Below are 23877 nucleotides of genomic sequence, written 5' to 3' on the forward strand. Positions count from 1 at the left end.
CTGTCTAGATTCAAGCTGACAGTTTATCTTAAGTTGGTAATCATTTTTTTAGGTGAAACTGAGCACAGCTGTATTCAGTAATAGGCTATTAGCTTGAGAAACTTCCCTAGAGTTTGGGGGAGCGGGGCGGGAGGCTGGAATACTTTTGAGTGAGACTCCCACAAACTTGGAGAGGGGAATACAGTATTAAAAGAAATAAATTGAATACAGGGACTGAAAGTAGACAATGGAAACTGTGTCTCTTTATTGGAATAACAAGGTCCTAATGTAGCATAACTCCCAGTATTAATAGTATTCATTGCTACTTAGAAAATTCACTGGGGGTTGGGGCCTCTTATAGTCTTACTTGTTGCCCTGAAGGAAAGAATGAACTTATTAACCTTTCCCAAGGTATTCTTATGGTATTTTGGAATCAGTGCCCTAGTAAAATTTGGCAAGAGGAGGTGGCTTTGAAATCCGGTAAAGAAAGGTTAAAACTGAATTTGTTAGAGTTTATCCTAACTACTCAGGGGAAATTTTAAACCAGGGTTGCTCTCAAGGCTGCCGCGAGTCACATGTAGTAAATTGGGTTTCCAGAGGAGGAATCTGAGGTGCCTATATCCTGGCAGAATTTTGAGGGCATCCTTGGCTAAGTGACCTTTCTTAGCTCTTCTAGCATTTTGGTTTCCTTCCTGTCACCATGTGGTTTATGAAACCAAATTACCTGCTTACCCCTAGCAAATACAAATGGGGAGCAGTCAGAAATGCTTATTGGAATCAGAGGATCTACTGCTTGATGTCAGCAATGCTGCCTTTTAGTGAGTGTCATATTTATGCAATTTTATCCTTTTAATTTATATAATCTTCAAATTGAAGGAGTCTTAAATTTGCTTTGGGGAAAGAGGGTGTATTTTTAGTATTTGCTAGATTGCCATAGCGTCTCACATGAGTTTCTGTTTTAGGCTCAGGAAGAGGCTAAAGAAGCAGAAATGAGCAGGAAGGAGTTGGGGCTTGATGAAGGAGTGGATAACTTGAAAGCACTCATTCAGGTAAACCTGGCAGGTTGTCTGAAGGTTGCCACCACTTCTTTCATGTTCTGATTCCTGCTGCTAATATTTTCTTTGGAGTGTATGTACAGTATTGTGGGCATTTTGTTTTCTTCTTTTAAGACATTCAGGTACCATACAGTCATCCTTTTAAATTGTACAGTTCAATGGTTTTTAGTATATTTATCAGGTTTTACAATCATCAGCACTAATTCCAGAACATTTTCATCACCCTAAACAGAAACCCCTTATCCATTAGCAGTCACTCCCCATTCTCCCTTTTCACCAGCCCCTGGAAGCTGCTAAGTACTTTTATCTCTGTGGACAGTCTTGTGTTTTGAAAGCTTGTGTTTTAACTTCTCAAACAGAGCAGACAAAAGGATCGGCAAAAGGAAATGGACAATTTTCTGGCTCAGATGGAAGCAAAGTACTGCAAACCTTCCAAACGAGGGGGGAAAAAAACAACTCTCAAGAAAGAAAAGAAATAATGGAATTTTCTCTTCAAAACTCCTTAGGTGTTAATTGATGCCATCGTAGGCAAGGTGCCGTCAAGATTTGAAGACAAAAGTTAACTCTTGAGAAAAGTTGTCTTTCAAGCCTAAATTATTCAGATCAACTATGTAAACCAAACAGAATCTCTCAACCTGATGTTAGTATATCCTGGAAACTAGTTAGTATATCCGTGACATTCTGTGAGGTCCTCCTATGAAGGAATTTGGTGGTGATCATTGAGGGAGCGGAAGGGTATATGCTTCCTGACAGCACTCTTCTATGGGTCTTCTGTACAAGGAACTGTATCTATAATGCAGATCTATCCCTACCACATTTAGCAGTTGTCATTTTGCCACACAGGAGTGAGCTGCAGGGTATTCAGTGGTGTGTGTTTATTAGAACAGGTACTTTACCTAGCCTTCAACACACTTGCTGGACATCTGTCTTCCAAATACTTGCCAATTTACTTTCAGTCTTTTTTTTTTTTTTTTTTTTTTGTGGTACGTGGGCCTCTCACTGTTATAAGGCCTTTCCCGTTGCAGAGCACAGGCTCCGGACGTGCAGGCTCAGCGGCCATGGCTCACGGGCCTAGCTGCTCCACGGCATGTGGTATCTTCCCGGACCGGGGCATGAACCCATGTCCCCTGCATCGGCAGGCGGACTCTCAACCACTGCGCCACCAGGGAAACCCCTGCTTTCTTAATGTTCTTGCATAGACCCTCTCCTTTTTGTTTTACTCAACTAAGTTTTGCACTCTTTGCTTGAGGTTTATATGAGAAACAGGTGTTCAGATAACTTCAAGCATCTTACATGATTAAATAAACAAGTAAAAAAATGACTGTTAAGTTCCAGGAGCTTTTTAAATGATCCCAGTGTGATCATTTAAAAGATGATCTAGGAAAGATATGAATGGTGCTTAGGATAAAGAAGAGAGAAGAAAAGTAGTCCTAGTCAGCATTGTAGCAGATAGCCTGGTTTAAGTTGCCTCAAGAGATGTTGTAGTCCTGCCTGTAACTGCTGAATGTCCTTAGGTCACTGAGCTTGTCTGAACTTCTTTCCTCTATAAAAGAGTAAGGGAGCTGGGCTAAATGACTTGTCAGAGGCTCCTTCTGACTCTTAACTTTAACCTTGAAAGGCAAGCCGTCTTGATCCAGTGGCTTGTTATTATGTACTCCTGGTATTGATTTGTGAGAATAGTACAGAGATTTTCACTTATATTTAGTTGAATTGGTATGAACTCATTAGAATATATGGAAATTTTTTAGGGACTGTTCAACTTAAAATCTCTGATTTGTAAGCTAATATATTCAATACCATATACATAAAACAAGCCTTCTGTTACTGAGATTTATGTATCATGATTTATCTGAGGTAAGCCCATGACACGTTTTCAGTTTGTGATTATAAACAGGTTAAAAAATACTCTTTAATTGCATCAAAAATACAATTTTAATGCAGGTTGTTTGAAGCATCCGTCTTCATATGATAGCATTAGATAACTGCGAAATAATAAAATTACCCCAATTGAATTGATCAACTCTGAAGATTAACAGTAAGATCTAAAACCAGTATGATCATCAAAATTAAAATTCAGTGAAATTTAAATAAAATAAATGTAAGCCATAGTTAAAACCATTGTTTCATTAATGAGTGCACTCAGGAAAGGTCCATGTGAAAATTGGAAGAATGTCAAAGTTCTCTTCCTTTGCTCTTAGGATATGTTTATACTGGACTAATTTGCAGGGTTTCTGAAATTTTAAGAAGTTGTGTCTTGCTGGCTCACTAATAGAAATATTCTATAAATTTTTAAATTGCCTTTCTTAGATCTGCAGGAGAAAATCGGCAAGGTGAGTTTAATATTTGGAAATAAATACGACCACTAAAGTACTTTAAGAAGAAAAGAAGCATAACCTGATGTCAAGCAGGTGTTGTGAGGTTGAGTCATCCTATGTGAAAAAACAATCCATTATGGTTTATTACATAGGTTACTTTACACCAGTCCTCAACATTTATGTCTTTAGTTACTCACCCCTGCCATATCTGTCTGCCTATGGAATTGGACATCTAAAGAGAAAACTTTAGGAACGACTCACCTGTTTGATGAGTAGCTCAGATTTTTGACAGCATTGTCTCCTAAAAATGATGTAAAAGTGAGTACACCTGTCCAAAAATTAACACAAGCAGAAGTATTGCGAAGCCAGTGATAATGTTATCAAACAATTTCCTACTTTTTGTGTATGTATAGTCTGATAGAATCCTGTAATAATTGAACTGATCATTGTTAACAGACATATTATGAACAGTGATTTGGAGGATATTACTCTTTTGTTACATCTTTGGGTACAAATTTTACTGTCCAGTGAAATGGTTAACTTATGCTGAAAGAAGACAGTAACTGGAGATAGAAGCAGTACCCATGTAATCTTTGGCTGATACTGTTCTCAGTCTGTTGTACCAAAATAACTCTTCATGAGGATAGTTTCAAGTTGTCTCCTGTTTACAAGCTCTGCATCACGAGATGACTGAACACTGATTTGCGAAATCTTCCCACATGTTCCCTGCAGCATGAGGCAGGTTCTTCTCACTTGCCCTATGGTCCCTGCCTGGTTCTAGTGATAGGTCCACCTCTGTTTTGAGATTTTGTAGATCCATGTAACTGAGGACCTGTCAGACAAAGATGACATCATAGAGTAACATTAGTAGACATTCTAGATTTGATTGTCTCAAGTTCATGTACGGGCTTTTTTGCTCCAGTTATCAGTTAGACTTTAAATTTGGAGCCTGTGACTAAATAGTAATGTATATATTTACCAAGGCAATAAAAACCATGTTTGCGTATTTTATAATGTAAAAGTAAAGAAACAAAATCTATATTTAGATATGAAAGCAGTAACCTAATTTTAGAAAATAGCCACTAATTTAAAAGGACTTACCTAAATATTATACTAGTTATACTTGACCGGCAGCATGGCCAAATGTAATAACTAGCTCAGAGGCAGCAGTGCTTCTCTGAGAACTGATCCAAGAACCGAATCCACTGAAAGCATTCAAAGACTACCAAATGATGCTACTAGGAACTGAACTAAAAGAATTCGCTTGGATTACAGAGAAGGTTTGAGGCAGATTACTTTTTAATGTACTTGCTGATTAATCTGATTATTAACAGGAAACATTTCAACTGCCCAATAGTTCTAAATTTCACCTATAACATAAGGAGAAAATGACCCTGATGGTGAGACCATTATAGGAAGAATTAAGACATCCTTAAATTTTCTCTCATCACTCACATGAAAATAGAAACTATAGAATATAACTTAGAAGACAAAAAAGTTAATGGGATAGAATCAGACTCCTTGTGTCTTGACATTGTGAATTTCTTTTCTTACCTTGGCCTAGCAGCTTAACTGACCAGGGCAGTTTAATCCATAGCAATATGGGGTTTGCCAAGTAATAAAATCCATGCAGTGTTTGAATGTTACGAAAATGACTTATTTGGCTTAAATTTTTTAGATTAAAAAAAAAAAGTAGTTTGCTGGAATGGCAAGAGGTTAATTTTTATATGAGAAAACAAATCTGGAACTTTCTGGCTTTGAGCAGTGGAGTTCTGTAATTTTTTTATTATATCCCATATTCCAAAATGAATTTGAGGTAATTTACAAAGATGTAGGAAAACAAAATGTAATAAAATCTGGAGGAAGGAAAAATAAACATGGAAAACAGCAGGGTCTTAACCACATAGTAGTAAAATAAAAACCATGGCCCGACCTGTTCCTGCAGATCCCCTACCAGGTCGGGCCTGATGAGGATGCTCAGTAGCACATGAACGACGATACTGTGTGTCCAGCTGAAAAAGAGAGAAGATGAGACACTTCTTACGATGTGACTTCTCCCAGAGGATAATGTGTTACTTGGTTTAGGAGGGAAAACCTTGAAGTTGGACAGCAATGTAATCGACATCATCTGACATTCTGAGGGACAAGTTGGCTCGTTCCAAGTAAGAAAAATCCCAAGCCAGAAGCCCACAGAGCCATTGTTAACTTGTAAAAATTTCAAGTTCTACAACTTTATTAATATGTCTTTAAGAAAATCTTAGCATTTATAAATAATCCGTATGGTTTAATATTTCTAAATACTTACAATTGGCTGTCAAGGGAATTTTTATCTGATTTCCATTGCCTGCTGACTGTTTAAAACAACAGAACCAGAACCTTTTCAGCAACATTGAAACACCCATGACTACTTCCGTGCTTGAAATGTGACTCTCAATATGGAACTCAAACATTTCAAAATTATCTCAAGGGATTTAAAGATTTTAAGATACAACTAAAATACCTAAATGGAGATATTAAAAAAAGCTATCAATACCATCCCACTGGTACTTCTAGAATAAAAACGTCCCTCTCAGTTTCCTGTCAGCACTGGTATTAAGAGATTTGAGATTTTTTTTCTTTCTTTCCTGATGAAGCCCCATGTTTTCTATCAGGAATCAGCAAACTTTTTTTTGTGTAGAGGGCAAGATAGTAAACGTTTTATGTTTTGTGGTACATACTGTCAGTGGAACTCCTCAGTTCTGCTGTTACAGTAGGAAAGCAGCCACAGACAGTGAATGAGCGTGGTGGCTCTGCTCTAAGAAAACTTTATTTACAAAAACAGGCAGTAAGCTGAACAGCCCATGAACTAGGACAGAGGAAAGAAAAGATTCTTCCCTAGGACCTGCAGAGGGAACATGGCTCTGCTTACACCTTGATTTTGGACTTAATAGGCTCTGGAATTGAGAGAATAAATTTCTATTGTTTTAAGCCACCCAGTTTGTGGTAATTTGTTATAGCAGCCCTAGGAAACTAGTACAATGTCCCATTCATTTACTACTCTCACCACTCTTCTAATGGAGGAAGGATCGTACAGTGCTTTAGGCTGATACAGTTTAAGGGTTATGAGTTGAGATAAGTGTGTTGCAAATACCACTGTCTTGAAGACTGGTATAGGATGTGGGTTCCTGGTGCCTGGTTCCTGGGCCATAAGTGTGGCCCCAGTCACTTCCTAGGCTCTCCAAGCCCTCTTGCACAAAGCAAATGAGGTGGGGCTGAGCTCCTGGCTTACAATTTTGGGCAAGGTCAGTGCATGATCTCCAGTCTCCCAATCAGGTTTTTTTCTATTGTTTAAAAGTAAAAGGGCTAGTAAATGTACATTAAGTGGTAAGGCATTGTCAGCATTTCAAACATCAATTAACTAAGAACCCCCAAAAGTCTTAACTCGCACATCCACCAGTCCACATACATAATCTGATACCGTTTTTTGTGTAATTCCCTAAGAGCAGTGTTAGAAGTAAACCTGGCAGGTTGTCTGAAGGTTGCCACCACTTCTTTCATGTTCTGATTCCTGCTGCTAATATTTTCTTTGGAGTGTATGTACAGTATTGTGGGCATTTTGTTTTCTTCTTTTAAGACATTCAGGTACCATACAGTCATCCTTTTAAATTGTACAGTTCAATGGTTTTTAGTATATTTATCAGGTTTTACAATCATCAGCACTAATTCCAGAACATTTTCATCACCCTAAACAGAAACCCCTTATCCATTAGCAGTCACTCCCCATTCTCCCTTTTCACCAGCCCCTGGAAGCTGCTAAGTACTTTTATCTCTGTGGACAGTCTTGTGTTTTGAAAGCTTGTGTTTTAACTTCTCAAACAGAGCAGACAAAAGGATCGGCAAAAGGAAATGGACAATTTTATAAAACAACAGAACCAGAACCTTTTCAGCAACATTGAAACACCCATGACTACTTCCGTGCTTGAAATGTGACTCTCAATATGGAACTCAAACATTTCAAAATTATCTCAAGGGATTTAAAGATTTTAAGATACAACTAAAATACCTAAATGGAGATATTAAAAAAAGCTATCAATACCATCCCACTGGTACTTCTAGAATAAAAACGTCCCTCTCAGTTTCCTGTCAGCACTGGTATTAAGAGATTTGAGATTTTTTTTCTTTCTTTCCTGATGAAGCCCCATGTTTTCTATCAGGAATCAGCAAACTTTTTTTTGTGTAGAGGGCAAGATAGTAAACGTTTTATGTTTTGTGGTACATACTGTCAGTGGAACTCCTCAGTTCTGCTGTTACAGTAGGAAAGCAGCCACAGACAGTGAATGAGCGTGGTGGCTCTGCTCTAAGAAAACTTTATTTACAAAAACAGGCAGTAAGCTGAACAGCCCATGAACTAGGACAGAGGAAAGAAAAGATTCTTCCCTAGGACCTGCAGAGGGAACATGGCTCTGCTTACACCTTGATTTTGGACTTAATAGGCTCTGGAATTGAGAGAATAAATTTCTATTGTTTTAAGCCACCCAGTTTGTGGTAATTTGTTATAGCAGCCCTAGGAAACTAGTACAATGTCCCATTCATTTACTACTCTCACCACTCTTCTAATGGAGGAAGGATCGTACAGTGCTTTAGGCTGATACAGTTTAAGGGTTATGAGTTGAGATAAGTGTGTTGCAAATACCACTGTCTTGAAGACTGGTATAGGATGTGGGTTCCTGGTGCCTGGTTCCTGGGCCATAAGTGTGGCCCCAGTCACTTCCTAGGCTCTCCAAGCCCTCTTGCACAAAGCAAATGAGGTGGGGCTGAGCTCCTGGCTTACAATTTTGGGCAAGGTCAGTGCATGATCTCCAGTCTCCCAATCAGGTTTTTTTCTATTGTTTAAAAGTAAAAGGGCTAGTAAATGTACATTAAGTGGTAAGGCATTGTCAGCATTTCAAACATCAATTAACTAAGAACCCCCAAAAGTCTTAACTCGCACATCCACCAGTCCACATACATAATCTGATACCGTTTTTTGTGTAATTCCCTAAGAGCAGTGTTAGAGAATGAAGTTAATGCTAATCTGATACACACTGGGGTTTAACATTTTGCTTATTCTCAGAAATAGCTAAACTTTAAATTGCTTAGAATTTGCAATTTATGTATAAGTTAAAAGAATGAGTGACAGAGACCAGTTAGAGTTTCAACAAAATATACTTAAAACTTAAAAACATTATTTTTATTAGAACCTCATCTTTTATTCTTAGAGTTGATTAAGCCACCATGTAAAGCCTTAAGTCTGCCAAACTATTTTTTTTCCCTTTCCTCAACTATCAAGACCATAGAGGAAGTATGTCACTCTACCAAAAATGACTGAGTTGTGTTGGGCCTGGAGAAAAAGTCTGGTAAAAGGAGCCTCTCGTGGGGCTGCTGATGGTTAGGCTCATCCACCGCTGCACTTCGAGCTCGACTGGAATCGCTATGGGTTTTCTGCAGAAGAGATAAAAATTACAGAAACAGTTAATTTGTAGTGGAGCTGTGCATGTCCTTTATCAACCCTAACAGGTATGGTCACTGCAGGCCAAGCAGCTCCAATGCCATCGTCATGAATCAGAATTCAGTGTGTACTTTTGACAAAATATAGTGTTAAGTCAAGACCAGAGCACAGACCCTGCAGAATTACTGACCCTGAGGTTTTACAAGCACATGGAAAGGCAATAGGAAAGAGACATACCGTTTGCCTTTGTGGCCCCACAGTACTCAAGTGTTCCACTTCAGCTGTGCCAATAGGTGGCAGCAGATTATTTCGACTCAGGGGCAGTGGTGAGGGAGAGGAGAGTGAGTCGGCCGCCACTGGGCTGCAGATCCCATCAGCAAAAACCAAGACATGAAAGCATAAAGTTATAACAATATAAGCAAACTGATTAGAATCAAATAAATTGAGCAGATGAGTTTAATTTCATGCACAGAAAGCTTTAAGCTCCCTACATTTTTAAGTGAAGAGATCTCAGTGAAAGGATTTTGGAGAATTAAAGTTTTGGGTTTCCTTCATAGTATTTTCTTATTGTTGAAACTTCATCCTGAGCACACAGCAGAAGTTGACCCTTTCTCCCACAGAGAACTGGAATAAAACAATTTTCCCTATATTGTGTTGTATTTCTCTGACAGTTATGGATTTGTAATTTCACATCTGATGGAACTCACAGTTCTGGGCTTTCTGGTTGTCCTTCTCACTAAAAACTATAATTTCCAGGTAAAGTTCCTAAACTTATTTCCTTCCATGGGATTTGGAGCAGTTTGCAGTATTACTCATGCCCAAGATAGTAATTAAAAGCTGAATGGTACTTTTCATGTCCCAGAAAAAAACAAAGCAGCTTACTTTGAAAAAAGCACTGTTAGAGGGATGAGAGATTAATTATACATCAAGACCACTCATACTCAAATTAATGTATAGCTCTATCAGTATAGATATAGGTACATCAACAAAAGAGCAGCTGAGAACCCTGGTGTCCTAACAAAGATTTTTGGTGGTTTTGGACACCTCTTTTAGTAGGTCTATTGGGATAAATTGTAACAAGAAATTGAAAAGTCAAAATCAAGAAGTGTTGGGAGAGAAGTATAGTGACGTCCTGGATTTAGAGGCTGAATTCAAAACACAGTTATGGTGTTGTCATCTCACACCCTTGTTCTTAGTCTTAGAAATTAACTATCCTAAGATGTTTTGTAAGTCAACAACTAATGAAAGAATTTTATTTTAAAGACTTGGCTTGGTATTTTTTGCACAGTGAGGCTCAGAGTGTCTAGTGAATGAAAGGTGGGAAAAGGGAAGAGAACATGTTTAGTGTTACTTCCTAACACGTGCCAAGGGACGTATTTCCTGGTGTATAAGCATCTACTTATCTGAGGTTTTAAAGTTTTCATTGTCAATGGAATAGGTAGGTCCTAATGGTACAGAAAAATATTAAAGGAGAATTAACTATTATTTGGGGAAGAATTTCACTGAGGATGTTCCCACCAAGGAAAATGTTTTAATAAAATACACATGTCTTTTATTCCTTTGGTGAGTTCTGAAGTATTCTAGCCAACATTTTATTTGTAGAAATACAAATCTTTAGCTAAATCAATAGGAAGATCCAGTATATCTGTATTTCATTCAAATTTAACTCCATTTTTTCTGTATTAGATTTACACCAGTGTGCAGTTCATCATAAGAATATGTAATGATTACTGTTTAGGCATATATTTCAATCTTAGATTTAAACTCATTCTCTATGTAAAATTCTTCATTAGTTTTACCATAGATTCCAGATATTCTGCTTTTGAAACCTACACTCGGGATCCTCTGAGTATTTCTTCCATAGGTCTTGGTGTTCCAGCGCGTGAATGGCTTGTGCTGATGGGATGAAGGGTACGTGGTGGGGGATTGCGTCTCCTGGCGGACTGCACTGTATATGACAGAAATGATGTACTAAGCTCCAGGGCTCGATTTGGCCAATTTCGAGTTGAAAAGATGGTACTGGACCCAGGCCTCATATGTAGCTTGTCATCAAGATCTCTAGTGTCCAAATATCAGAAACCCACAGTGAGATCAAGATTGCTCTGTACAGGGAGACAGAACTCAAAGGGTAAAAAGCCTTAGACTATAAAATACATTCAAGGGAGAAAAAAGCGAAAAGAGAAAACAATAAATAACCTAGTTTTAGAAGTTACATAATCTAGCTCAGGCATGAGAATGTGTACCTAAAAGAAGGACATCATTTCAATCTTACACATAATTTACTAGAATGGAGACTTGGGAAAGCAAGTCCATTTTTCACCTGCCATCACAGTCACTTCTTCAGTTACTGGTAAAGACTAACCTGTAGGGTACCGACTCCAAAGTGCTTCCCAAAAGTTTACCTCAGGGACTGTGCTTCCTACCATGTTTGAAGCATTCTTTTGTGCTGAAGGAATGTCACCAGAAAGACTTAGTTGAAAGGCCAATATTGCTGCTTAGTAGTGGTGTGGCACTAGTGTGGCTCCCACTGCAGAGATTAAAATGCTGAGCTAGTTGGAGCCTACAGGGATGGCGGGTTCCTTGGAAAGCTGGGAACAGGCAAAGGGTCCAGAGCTTTGTACAGCCCAGGGCAGTAGATCCCCATTTGCATAAACAACTGTGAAATATAACACTTTCCTGTAAGTACTCTGATAAAATACCATGCTCAACAGTTCAGTAGCTTAAACTCTGCCTTGTAGATTCAGCGGCTTTGTTTTTTTGTTTTAAGCAGATGAGAGAATGTTTGATTCTATTGTAAGGCACCTAAGAGATAGTATTTACACTGTGATGTGGAGGGGAAGTGAAAGAATAAAGCTCTGCCAGGTGCTCTTGGCTTTCAGCAAGTTCCTCAATCTTTCAGGCCACTTTGGTGTCCTCTAGTGCAAAATATGCCTCAGGGTTTGGAGAACTTTGAAGGAAAAATGCCCATCACAGAATAGGGCTAAACCTTGAGCATTACTCATATGAGATCTTTCTGATCTTCCTAACCATTCACTTAAGCCTTTTCTTTACACAGCCTACTGCTTTCTAATTACAGGGGGTTAGGCCTTAGCTGCTCTTTGTTCATCTTTATTCTTCCTCTGGACTACTCATTCATAGCTGGATTTATCACCTCCACACTTCTAGATCAGCCTTCAAATCTGACCTTCTATATGGCCCATCATTGTAAACTCAACACACCCCAAGCTCATTTTCCCCCTGCCAAATAAGCTTCCCTTGAGCTTGAAATCTGAGTTGACTTTGATTCCTCTATTTTTATAGAATTTGATTTCTTTTGCAATATCTCCTAAAATATTTCATTCCTTTTTTTAGTCTTGCTACAACTTGAGAATAGACCTATAGCAGCCTGAACTCCTGCATGAGACTCCTTACTTTCATTTCCTCCTGCATCAATCCAATCTGTGTCCTACTGCTGTGAAATCTATCTTTCAGATTCCTGTTTTAAATATATGTGCTCCCCAGCTGGACTCACACATTGCTCACGTGGGAATGTAAAATGGTACAATTCCTTTGGAAAATTGTATGGCAGTTTATTATAAAGTTAAGCATACACTTAACCTATTCTGTACTGAAAAATGAGACCATAGGTCCACAAAAAAGACATGTGTAAGAATATTTATAGTACCTTTTATACATAACAGCCCCAACCTGGAAAATAGCCCAAGTGTTCATTAATGGACGAATGGATAAACAAATTGTGGTGTACTATTACAATAGAATACTACTTGGCAATAAAAGAGAATCACATGCAACAACATGGATGGATCTCAAAAACATGACATTCAAAACCCTCCATAGTCTGGTCCCAATGTTCTTTAATTTCATAGTGTCTTCTTTCCCACTAATCACACCATGGTCTATTTTAGTTGTAGAAGATTGTCAGTGGTCTTTGATCAGAACATTAAAGTTCTAACCTATTGCTTCCTATCCTACTACAGCAAAAATGGTCGGCTTTCTCTTCTAAATATTTGTATTTTCCTGTTTCCAAACCTTTTCCCACACCATTCCTCCTACCTGCTGCTCTTCTCTGCTTATCCAATCTTCTATCTTTCAAGGATACGTTCAAAACCTACACTTACCCACCAAAATGCTTCCCTTCTTTGGGACTACCATAGTGCTCACACTGAGTACACAAACTTCGCCCTCAGTCACAGGAATGCCCTGTATGGTTAGGTCTCTTTTTACCTTTGTGCCTTCTCAGCAGTTATTTTATCAGTTCCTTGAAGGTGGAGACCATTTTCCTTATATGTTTTTACTCCCCAGATGTCTCTGATTACTTGGTATGTACTCAATACATGCATGTTGATTGACTGACTTTGCTTTCCTTTTTTTTCCTCAGTGATCTACTTAAACTCTATAGTCTTAAAGTTTTATACTTCTTACAGGAGCTTGTCCATTAGGGAGAGATTTCTTGGCTGTAGAGGCATCCCATGAACCAAGAGACCATTCACATTTGGCTGATGACCACTTGCTGCTTGACAGAGACTCATCTACATATCAAAAGAAGGTGTTACTCATTGGTTGGTGAAGATATCAGCTTGGTTTCCCAACTTTGCCAGAAGTTAGTATTTCCAAATTAGGTCATTTATACATTTTTCTCCTATGCCTTAACTTTTGTAAATCTTGGCCAGTACCCCAGCTGGAGCCCCAAGTCCACTGTCAAGATGACAGGATCAGAGTGCTTTCCTCTCCATTTCTAAATGGGGAAGCCTGGTCAACTTAGATGAAAGCAATTAATAGTCACTCTCATAGGGGAGAGAGGACCTTTATTATTATTATTTACATTATACTAGAAAACAAAATATGGAACAAAAATGGGGAGAATAAGGGTAAACTCTATCTCTTTTACTATCACATAATCCTATGCTCTGCACCAACTAATGCTTTCTCCTTCACTACACCTGGAGCAGTCAGCTCTCAATAATAACGTAAATTCTGAAGACTTTATTAGAAGGAGTTAATTGTATTTTAATGTTAGCAGGATTTAATCTTAACTGCCACCGCCACCTTAGTGTCCTGTTTATTTTCTCTCTCAGGTAGTCAGTTAAGTGCCCTTTCTGGCCAGCTCCTTCTCTGCCACAGTATGCATTTTCCTCCTACTTTGTCTTAAGAATGTTTGGATTATTGCTTCTCCTTCCTTTGGTCATTAACAACCAGAACTGTGTACGTTAACTTTTCAGGGCTTAGGCTACCTAGGTCATAACTAGGCCAGTTCAACATGTAGAAGTATTTTATTACCATCATAGGAATATTAGATTATTACCTGGGTCATCCTCCAATGTGATAAGGTATGGGCCTTACTGAGTTTATTTTTATTTAGTTTTTTTATTGAAGTAGAGTTGATGTACATATTATATAAGTTACAGGTGTGTACAGTATGGTGCTTCACAAGCTGAGTTTACTTTTAAATAACCCTTTTTAAAATATAGCTGCACAATATCTGGCCAGTACACCAACAAAGCAAATACTAGATGTGGTACTAAACACAGGCTCGATGAGCATGGGCCAAGGATGAGAATCCTTTTTTTTTATCCCTCCCCTGCTCCCACACTTTTCTTGCTACAAGTAACACTGGGGAGCTATCATTGTAAGAACTGGGATTACATAAATCATTACACATGGATGAGACCAGGCTTATCAACCTTCTGCAAGAAATGGCCATTTTTATATGCTTGTCTGCAGACTTATTTGAAACCATTTTCTCCTCCCTTTGATTTGCCTTTTACATCTGGTTATGATTAGTAAACATCCAAAAAGCAAAAATGTCAACAGATTCAAATATTAAAAATAAAACAAAAACCAGGTAGTCTGAGATAAGAGAAAAAAGAGGGAAGAAGTCAAAAAGAAATTCAAAGGACAGAATGTTAAGGCCATAGAAGATCTGATATTGGTCCCTCTTTTCATCATATTTTTCATTTTTTCCAAAGCAGACTTAAGTTGACCATATAGTTGAGTCTAGATTGCACAGCTTATAGATGCCTTTTCAAAAGAGCTGATTGAGAATTACTTATCAACTCTAATTTTCTATTAAGTTTTTAACAGGTTAAATTTTTAAAAATTGTAGAATATACATAGCGTAATATTACTGTGTTAACCATTTTCACATGTACAATTCATTGACATGAGTGCATTCGCTGCTATTAATTTTTTAAACTGAAATTAAACTTATCTTTGCAAAGAGTCACTGGATTACTGTGATAAACACATAACTTTACTGAAAAAGAGTCATAGTGATACAATTAAGGCAAATAACTGAGCAAACTTAGTCTACAAGAACAGTCCTAGGTTCTCCAATACATTCCCCTGTGCGACTTACCGGATTTGAGGTGATGGACAGCACCTTAGACTGTGGCACTCGAGGTAAGACCAAAGGTTGTGGTGCATTCAGCACACAGGGGCTTTCTGAAGCTGGTCTGGTGATTGCAACATTACTGTCATCATCTGAGCAAAGGAATAGAATCTATTATCCATGAATATCTTCAGACCCACAACAACAGTACTGTGAAAAAAAATCTCTCATGAGAATTCATAATCTCAAGCTAGGCTTCACAGCTTTGCAGCCCAGTTTCATACCACCTGCACAGTTCAAAAAAACACTTTAAACCATGAATTTATTTTAAAGTGTTTCCCAGGCTGGTGATTCCTGTTTGTACCTGGCAGAAGGAAAAGCAAAGATTAGTAGAGCAAAGCTGTCTAATAGAACATTTGGAGATTGAAGGAAATGTTCTACATATGCACTGTCCAGTATAGTGGCCTCTAGCCACATGTGGCTACAGAGCATTTAAAATCTGGCTAGTGTGGGATCTAATCAAACTTACAAGCTTTTGCACAGCAAAGGAAACCATAAACAAAACGAAAAGACAACCTACAAAATGGGAGAAAATATTTGCAAATGATGCAACCAACAAGGGCTTAGTTTCCAAAATATACAAACAGCTCATACAACTCAACAGCAAAACCCTATCCAAAAATGGACAGAAGACCTAAACAGACATTTACCGAAGAAGACATACAGATGGCCAACAGGCATGTGAAAAGATGCTCAACACTGCTAATTATTAGAGAAATGCAAATCAAAACTACAATGAGGTACCACCTCACACCAGTCAGAATGGCCATCATTAAAAAGTCTACAGGGGGCTTCGCTGGTAGTGCAGTGGGTAAGAATCTGCCTGCCAATGCAGGGGACATGGGTTTGAGTGCTGTTCTGGGAAGATCCCACATGTGGAGCAACTAAGCCCATGCACCACAACTACTGAGCCTGTGCTCTAGAGCCCGTGCACCACAACTACTGAGCCCACATGCCACAACTACTGAAGCCCACGCACCTAGAGCCTGTGCTCTGCAACAAGAGAAGCCACTGCAATGAGAAGCCCGCGCACCACAATGAAGAGCAGCCCCCGCTTGCCGCAAGTAGAGAAAGCCCGCGTGCAGCAACAAAGACCCAATGCAGCCAAAAATAAATTTATTTTTTAAAAAAAGACTACAAATAACAAATGCTGGACACGCACCTAGAGCCTGTGCTCTGCAACAAGAGAAGCCACTGCAATGAGAAGCCCGCGCACCACAATGAAGAGCAGCCCCCGCTTGCCGCAAGTAGAGAAAGCCCGCGTGCAGCAACAAAGACCCAATGCAGCCAAAAATAAATTTATTTTTTAAAAAAAGACTACAAATAACAAATGCTGGAGAGGATGTGGAGAAAAGAGAACCCTCCTACACTGTTGGTGGGAATGTAAGTTGGTGTGGCCACTGGAAAACAGTATCAAGGTTCCTCAGAAAACTAAAAACAATTACCATATGATCCAGCAGTCCCACTCCTGGGCATATATCTGGACAAAACTATAATTGAAAAAGATGCCCCTATGTTCATAGCAGCACTATTCACAATGGCCAAGACACGGAAACAACCGAAATGTCCATTAACAGATGAATGGATAAAACATGGTATATATACAACGGAATACTACTCCTCTGTAAAAAAGAACGAAATAATGCCATTTGCAGCAACACAGGTGCAACTAGAGATTATCATACTAAGTGAAGTAAGTCAGAAAGAGAAAGACAAATACCATATGATATCACTTATTCGTGGAATCTAAAAATGTGACACAAATGAACCTATCTGTGAAACAGAATCATGGACATAGAGAACAAACTGGTGGTCACCAATGGGGAGGGGGCTGGGGGAGGGATGGAGTGAGAGGTTGGGGTGAGCAGATGTAAGCTTTTATATATAGAATGGATAAACAACAAGGTCCTACTGTATAGCACAGAGAACTATATTCAATATCCTATGATAAATCACAATGGAAAAGAATATTTTAAAAAAGAATGTACATATGTATATAACTGAATCACTGCTGTACAGCAGAAATTAACACAACATTGTAAATCAACTATACTTAAGTAAAAAAAATAAAATTTGGCTGGTGTGATTGAGAACAATTTAAATTTTACCTAATTGTAATTAATTAAAATTTAAATAGCCACACACAACTAGTGAAACCTCATGCCCATTACCACTGCCAGTTTTTGTAAATAAAGCTGTAAGAGTAGTTTGCTTATTCTTGTTACTGTATAGTACTCCATCATATGAATATATCACGTTCTGCTGTTGAGGGATGTTTGGGTAGTTTCCAGTTTATGTTTTCCAGTATATAATGCTGTCACGGATATTCTTATATATGTCCTTGGGGAAGATGTATACTGAGTATATAGTAGTATACGCAGCCACATCCACTCATATACATATTGTTTATGGCTGCTTTCAAGGGCAGAGTTGAGTAGTTGCAACAGAGACTGGATGGCTGGCAAAGACTAAAACATTTACCATCTGGCTCTTTATACACAAAGTTTGCTGATCCCTATTTTAGGTCAATCAACCCACTAAACCAGTCAGAGACCCTCCAGGTCCATTATAAGATCATTGTCTTTTTTTCAAACTTTAAGTTTCAAAATCACAATAGTTATACAATGAAATAGCCTAAATTTATGGATGCATGGAAAAATAAACTAAAAGGATATTAATTCATAGCCTAACTGGTAAAATTGTGAAGGATAAAATGAAAGTTTTCTCTGAAAACTTTCAGTGGTTGATACTGAAAACTGAAGTAATTCCTTTATTACCAGGATTTATTATTATTGGGGTTTGGATATGTCTCTGGACTTTATCTGTCCTGTATCTCCCAAAACTTAACCTCACATAATATAAAGCAGTTTGTTTTGAAAGGGTCTTAGACCTACTCTTCTCCAATACCAGCTTTAAAAGGGAACTTAAACATGCATACAACAGAGTGGCTTTTAAAAAAAAAACTCACATGGACAGTATCAACTGTGGCAAACATGTGGAGCAACTGGAATGCTCATACAATACTGGAGAAAGTGTAAATAGATGCATCCACTTTGGAAAAAAATTTGGCAGTATCCACTGAAGTGCGAATAGCATATCCTATGACCTAGCAGTGCCACTGTTATGTACCCACTACATACGTTCACCAAAAGACATATACAAGAATGTTTATAACAGCACTATATGCCAGCAGACATAAACTGGAAACTACCTAAATGTCCATCAACAGTAGAATGTGATATATTCATACAATAAAATACTATATAACAATGAAAATGAACTATTGTTACACTCAAAACAGTTGAATCTAACAAACAGTGTTGAGTTTAAGAAACCAAATGCAGAAGGGCACATACTATATGAATCCATTCTTAAAAGTTTTAAAACAGGCAAAACTAATCTGTGGTGCTGTAACTCAGGATAGGTTTACTTTTGGGGGGTAGGAGTTTAGTAACATGAAAGGGGCTTCTAAAGTGTTGGTAATGTTCTGTTCTTGATATAAGCGTTGGTCATACAAGTCGACTCAGTTTTTAAAAATTAATCAAGGGCTTCCCTGGTGGCACAGTGGTTGAGAGTCCGCCTGCCGATGCAGGGGACACGGGTTCGTGCCCCGGTCTGGGAAGATCCCACATGCCGCGGAGCGGCTAGGCCCGTGAGCCATGGCCGCTGAGCCTGCGTGTCTGGAGCCTGTGCTCCGCAATGGGAGAGGCCACAACAGTGAGAGGCCCGCGTACCGCAAAAAAAAAAAAAAAAAAAAATTAATCAAGCTTGATGTAAATTTATTTTGCAATTTTCTATATAGATATGCTTTATATTTTTTAATATATTTTTAAAATTTATTTTGGCTGCACCAGGTCTTAGTTGTGGCACATGGGATCTTAGTTGCAACATGAGGACTTCTTGGTTGTGGCATGTGGACTCTTAGTTGCGGCATGTATGCGGGTTCTAGTTCCCTGACCAGGTATCGAACCTGGGCCCCCTGCATTGGGAGCATGGAATCTTACCCTCTGGACCACCAGGGAAGTCTCTCCCTTATATACACTTTAATAGAAGTGTTTTTTTTTAATGTATTTCCTGGACTTGTGCTTCCAGCCAAGATGGAGCAACAGGGACTGGCTTTACCCTCCTGCTTAAAACAACCAATAAATCCGTGAAACAATGGCTTTTAAGACACTGGGCATCAGGTAATGAAAGACAGTGAACCATGAGATAGTAAACAAATGATGCTAGCTCTGCAACTGCCTTGAAAGAGTTTCCAAGACGTGACACAAAGAGGGAGAACAAAGGCAGATCCTGGTGGACTCCCTGATTTGAAAGTCCAGAGAGACCAAGACCGCTAGGGTTCATAGGACAGAGTATCAGAGAAGAAAAATGCACAGAAAGGGAACCCAGGATATCTGTAGAGTGTGGGGTGTCCTTTGAGTACTCAAAGGAGTATTGATCACTGCATGTATGAGAAAAAACCACCTGAGGCTAGGAAAGAGAACCAACTGAAAGAATTAGAGGGAATAGTGCCTGCTGCTCATATGGGACCAGGAACAGTGTCTGGTTCTTCCAGCCATACTAGAAAAACTCATAATTAATGGGGCATTGGGCAGAGTACTTAGGACAATCTTGCCTCAGTATCTGGGGGATAATTAGTTGGACTGAATGACCTGTCTATAACAAATCATAAAAGCAAGACCAGAACAGATCAATTTTTTTCCAAGTAACTTAAGTGCATCCCAGGAAAAACCGAAGAAGATACATACAAAAACAAAAAAACAAAAAAACTCCCAATAAGATAAAATTCACCATGTCTGGCACCCAAAGAATACCATGCAGGAAAATACAACTCACAATGAGAAGAATATCAATCATTGAAACCAACCCAGAATTCACACACATGTTTGAGTTATCCCACTTTTTCAAAAAGAGACATGGAAGATATAAAATTCACCTAAATCATACTTCACAGAAAACAATGAGTAGAAAAATACACTGGATGAGCTTAACAGCAGATTCACCATTGTAAAAGAAAATATTAATGAATTTGAAGGCACAATAGGAAACATCCAAATTGAAATACACAGAGAAGAAAATTCTTTAATTAAAGCATTACATTTGAGGGATCAGTAAGCAAATGGACTAATATATATGAGTAACTGGTGTCCTAAGGGATGGTGGGCACCAGAAGAAATATCTGAAGAAATAATGGCTGAAAACTTTCCAAACAATGAAGACAATCAACCCACAGATCCAAGAAGCTCAACGAACTCCATGCAGAAGTAACATGAAGAAAATTACATCAAGGCACATCATAATCAAATTGCTCAAAACCAGTGAAAATGAGAAAAATCTTAAAAGCAGCCAAAGAAAAAATACATGAACGCAGGAACAAAGAAAAGGATGACATCAGATTTCTTGTGCAAGTGAGAAGATGGTGGACAACATCTTGAAAGTATGAAGAAGGAAATCCAAAAGAGGGGATATATGTATATGTATAGCTGATTCACTTTGCTGTATGTACAGTAGAAACTAACACAATATTGTAAAGCAACTATACTCCAATAAAATAAAATAGGTAACCAACAAGGACCTACTGTATAGCACAGGGAACTCTGCTCAATACTCTAATAACCTAAATGGGAAAAGAATTTGAAAAAAAGGAAATACATGTATATGTATAACTGAATCACTATGCTGTACACCTGAAACTAACACAACATTGTTAACCAACTATACTCCAATATAAGATAAAAAATTTTTAAATAAATAAACGAGATACACTGAATGTTTAAAAAAAAAGGTACCAAGAGAAAAAGTGTCCACCTAAAATTCAATACACCACACAACTATCTTGCAGAAATGAAAGAAAAATAAGGAAATTTTCATATATCAAAAGAAAGCATTTCTCACCAACAGACTCACATACAAAAAGTTTTAGAGGACATCTCTCAGGTTGCAAGAATTTAAAAAAAAATTTTTAATGAGATAAAATTTGCATAACATGAGTCACCATTTTTAACCATTTTACAGTATACAATTAAGTAGTTTTTAGTATATTCATGATTTTCTGCAACCACCACCACTACCTAATTTCAGATAATTTCTATCACTCCAAAAAGAAACCCCATACCTCCCAATGCACCTCTTCCTCCATCCCCTGGCAATCATTAAACTACTTTCTCTATGGACCTGGCCTGTTCTGGAAATTTCACCTTAATGGAATCATACAATACGTGGCCCTTTATGTATGTCTTCTTTTGTTTAACGTAATATTTTCAAGGTTCACCCATGTTTTAAGATGCTTCATTACTTAATTCCTTTCTTTAAAAAAATTATTTATTTATTTTTGGCTGCGTTGGGTCTTCGTTGCTGTGCGCGGCCTTTCTCTAGTTGTGGTGAGCAGGGGCTACTCTTCGTTGTGGTGCGCAGGCTTCTCATTGCGGTGGCTTCTTGTTGCAGAGCACGGGCTCTAGGCACATGGGCTTCAGTAGTTGTGGCATGTGGGCTTCAGTAGCTGTGGCTCAAGGGCTCTAGAGTGCAGGCTCAGTAGTTGTGGCGCAGGGGCTTAGTTGCTCCGTGGCATGTGGGCTCTTCCCAGACCAGGGATGGAACCCATGTCCCCTGCATTGGCAGGCAGATTCTTAACCACTATGCCACCAGGGAAGTCCCTTAATTCCTTTTAATGTATGAATAATACTCCATTGCGTGATGTATTAGTTACTCAAGCTGCCATAAAATATGACAGACTGGATGGCTTAAACAACAGAAATCTATTTTCTCACAGTTCTGGAGGCTAGAAGTCCATGATCAAGGTGCTGTCAGGGTTGGTTTATAGTGTGATCTCTCTTCCTGGCTCCTATGCAGCTGCCTTTTCCCTCTGTCCTTGCCTGACTTCTTCTCTTTACACACACAGAAATAGAGTGCTGTGATGTCTCTTCCTCTTCTTACAAGGATACCAACCCTATAGGATTAGGGTCCCACCCTTCTGACTCATTTAACCTTAATTACCTCCCTAAAGGCCCTGTTTCCAAACCTAGTCACATTGGGGGTTAGGGCTTCCACATATGGATGTTGAGGGGGACACAATTCAGTCCATAACACATGGATATACCAAATTTTGTTTTGAATACCAAATTTTGTTTATCCGTTCATCAGTTGATGGATGTTTAGGTTGGTTCCACTTTTTTAAAAAAATAAATTTATTTACTTATTTATTTTTGGCTGCATTGGGTCTTCATTGCTGTGAGTGGGCTTTCTCTAGTTGTGGTGAGCAGGGCTACTCTTTGTTGCAGTGCACAGGCTTCTCATTACGGTGGCTTCTCTTGTCGTGGAGCACAGGCTCTAGGTACATGGGCCTCAGTAGTTGTGGCATGCGGGCTCAGTAGTTGTGGCTTGCAGGCTCTAAGGCTCAGGCTCAGTAGTTATGCTGCCTGGGCTTAGTTGCTCTGCGGCACGTGGGATCTTCCCAGACCAGGGCTCAAACGCGCGTCCCCTGCATTGGCAGGCGGATTCTTAACCACTGCGCCACCAGGGAAGTCCTGGTTCCACTTTTTGACTATTATGACTAATGCTGCTATGAACATTCATGCCAGGGTTTTGTGTGGATATATTTCATTTCTCTTGATTATATAACTTTGAGTGGAATTGCTAGGTCATATGGTAATTTTATGTTTAACTTTTTGAGGAACTGCCAAACTGTTTCCACAGTGGCTGCACCACTTTACATTCCCACCAGCAATTTATGAGGGTTCCAGTTTCACAACCTCATGAACAGTTGTTATTGTCCTTTTCTTTTTTTTTTTTTTTAAATACAGCCATCCTAGTGGGTTTGAAGTGGTGTCTCATTGTGGTTTTGGTTTTGATTTGATTTCCCTAATGAATAATGATGTTGAACATCTTTTCATGTGCTTATTGGCTATTTGTATATCTTCTTTGGAGAAATGTGTGTTTGAGTTATTTGCCCATTTTTTTAAAAATAAATTTATTTATTTATTTTTGGCTGCGTTGGGTCTTCGTTGCTGTGCACAGGCTTTCTCTAGTTGTGACAAGTGGGGGCTACTCTTTGTTGCGGTGTGTGGGCTTCTCATTGTGGTGGCTTCTCTTGTTGCAGAGCATGGGCTCTAGGCGTGTGGGCTTCCGTAGCTGTGGCTCACGGGCTCTAGAGCGCAGGCTGTTGTGGCACATGGGTTTAGTTGCTCTGTGGCATCTGGGATCTTCCTGGACTGGGGCTTGAACCCGTGTCCCCTGCTTTGGTAGGCAGATCCTTAACTGTGCCACCAGGGAAGCCCTATTTTCCCAGTTTTAAATTGGGTTGTTTTTTCTTTTGTTTTTGAGTTGTACATCTTTATAGACTGTGAGTACTAGATTCTTATCAGGTGTATGATTTACGTACATTTCCTCCCATTTTGTAGGCGGTCTTTTCAGTTTCTTGATAATGTCCTTTGATACACCCTAAAGTTTTTTATTTTGATGAAGTCCAGTTTATTTATTTTTTCTTTTGTTGTTTGTGGTCTTGGTGTCATATCTCAGAATCCACTGCCAAATCCAAGCTCATGAAGATTTACTCCAATGTTTTCTTCTAAGTTTTATAGTTTTAGCTCTTAAATGTGTACCTTCAATCCACTTCAAGTTGATATTTTGTATATGGTGTGAAGTAAGAGTCTAACTTCATTCTTTACCATGTGG

The 23877-nt window shown here is 38.7% G+C and overlaps 2 protein-coding genes across 6 annotated transcripts in view; one reads left to right on the plus strand and one right to left on the minus strand.

Moving 5' to 3' along the window:
• DNAJC9 (DnaJ heat shock protein family (Hsp40) member C9) overlaps positions 1-23877 on the plus strand; it is a 29113-nt gene that overhangs the window by 2418 nt on the left and 2818 nt on the right. Inside the window, exons 4-5 of one of the 4 annotated variants that reach the window (XM_024740609.1) lie at positions 942-1028; positions 1394-2075. In XM_024740609.1, coding sequence (XP_024596377.1) covers positions 942-1028; positions 1394-1513 — 207 coding nt within the window. In that variant the 3' untranslated portion in view covers positions 1514-2075. Of the gene's footprint in view, positions 1-941; positions 1042-1393; positions 2076-5294; positions 5480-6855; positions 7209-23877 lie in introns of those variants that run through there. The other 3 variants (XM_024740618.1, XM_024740637.1, XM_024740626.1) reach the window with 3 other exon arrangements.
• The window catches only part of FAM149B1 (family with sequence similarity 149 member B1), a 28975-nt gene continuing 7195 nt past the window's right edge, over positions 2098-23877 (minus strand). The window contains exons 3-9 of one of the 2 annotated variants that reach the window (XM_024740589.1): positions 15172-15296; positions 13239-13345; positions 10650-10874; positions 9054-9177; positions 8684-8809; positions 5283-5361; positions 2098-4181 (exon numbers count right to left, since the gene is read on the minus strand). In XM_024740589.1, coding sequence (XP_024596357.1) covers positions 4108-4181; positions 5283-5361; positions 8684-8809; positions 9054-9177; positions 10650-10874; positions 13239-13345; positions 15172-15296 — 860 coding nt within the window. In that variant the 3' untranslated portion in view covers positions 2098-4107. The remainder of the gene's footprint in view (positions 4182-5282; positions 5362-8683; positions 8810-9053; positions 9178-10649; positions 10875-13238; positions 13346-15171; positions 15297-23877) is intronic. The other variant, XM_024740596.1, reaches the window with a different exon arrangement.

Source organism: Neophocaena asiaeorientalis, unplaced genomic scaffold (assembly GCF_003031525.2).
Source record: "Neophocaena asiaeorientalis asiaeorientalis breed wild unplaced genomic scaffold, Neophocaena_asiaeorientalis_V1.1 scaffold484, whole genome shotgun sequence".
Classification (NCBI taxonomy): Eukaryota; Metazoa; Chordata; class Mammalia; order Artiodactyla; family Phocoenidae; genus Neophocaena; species Neophocaena asiaeorientalis.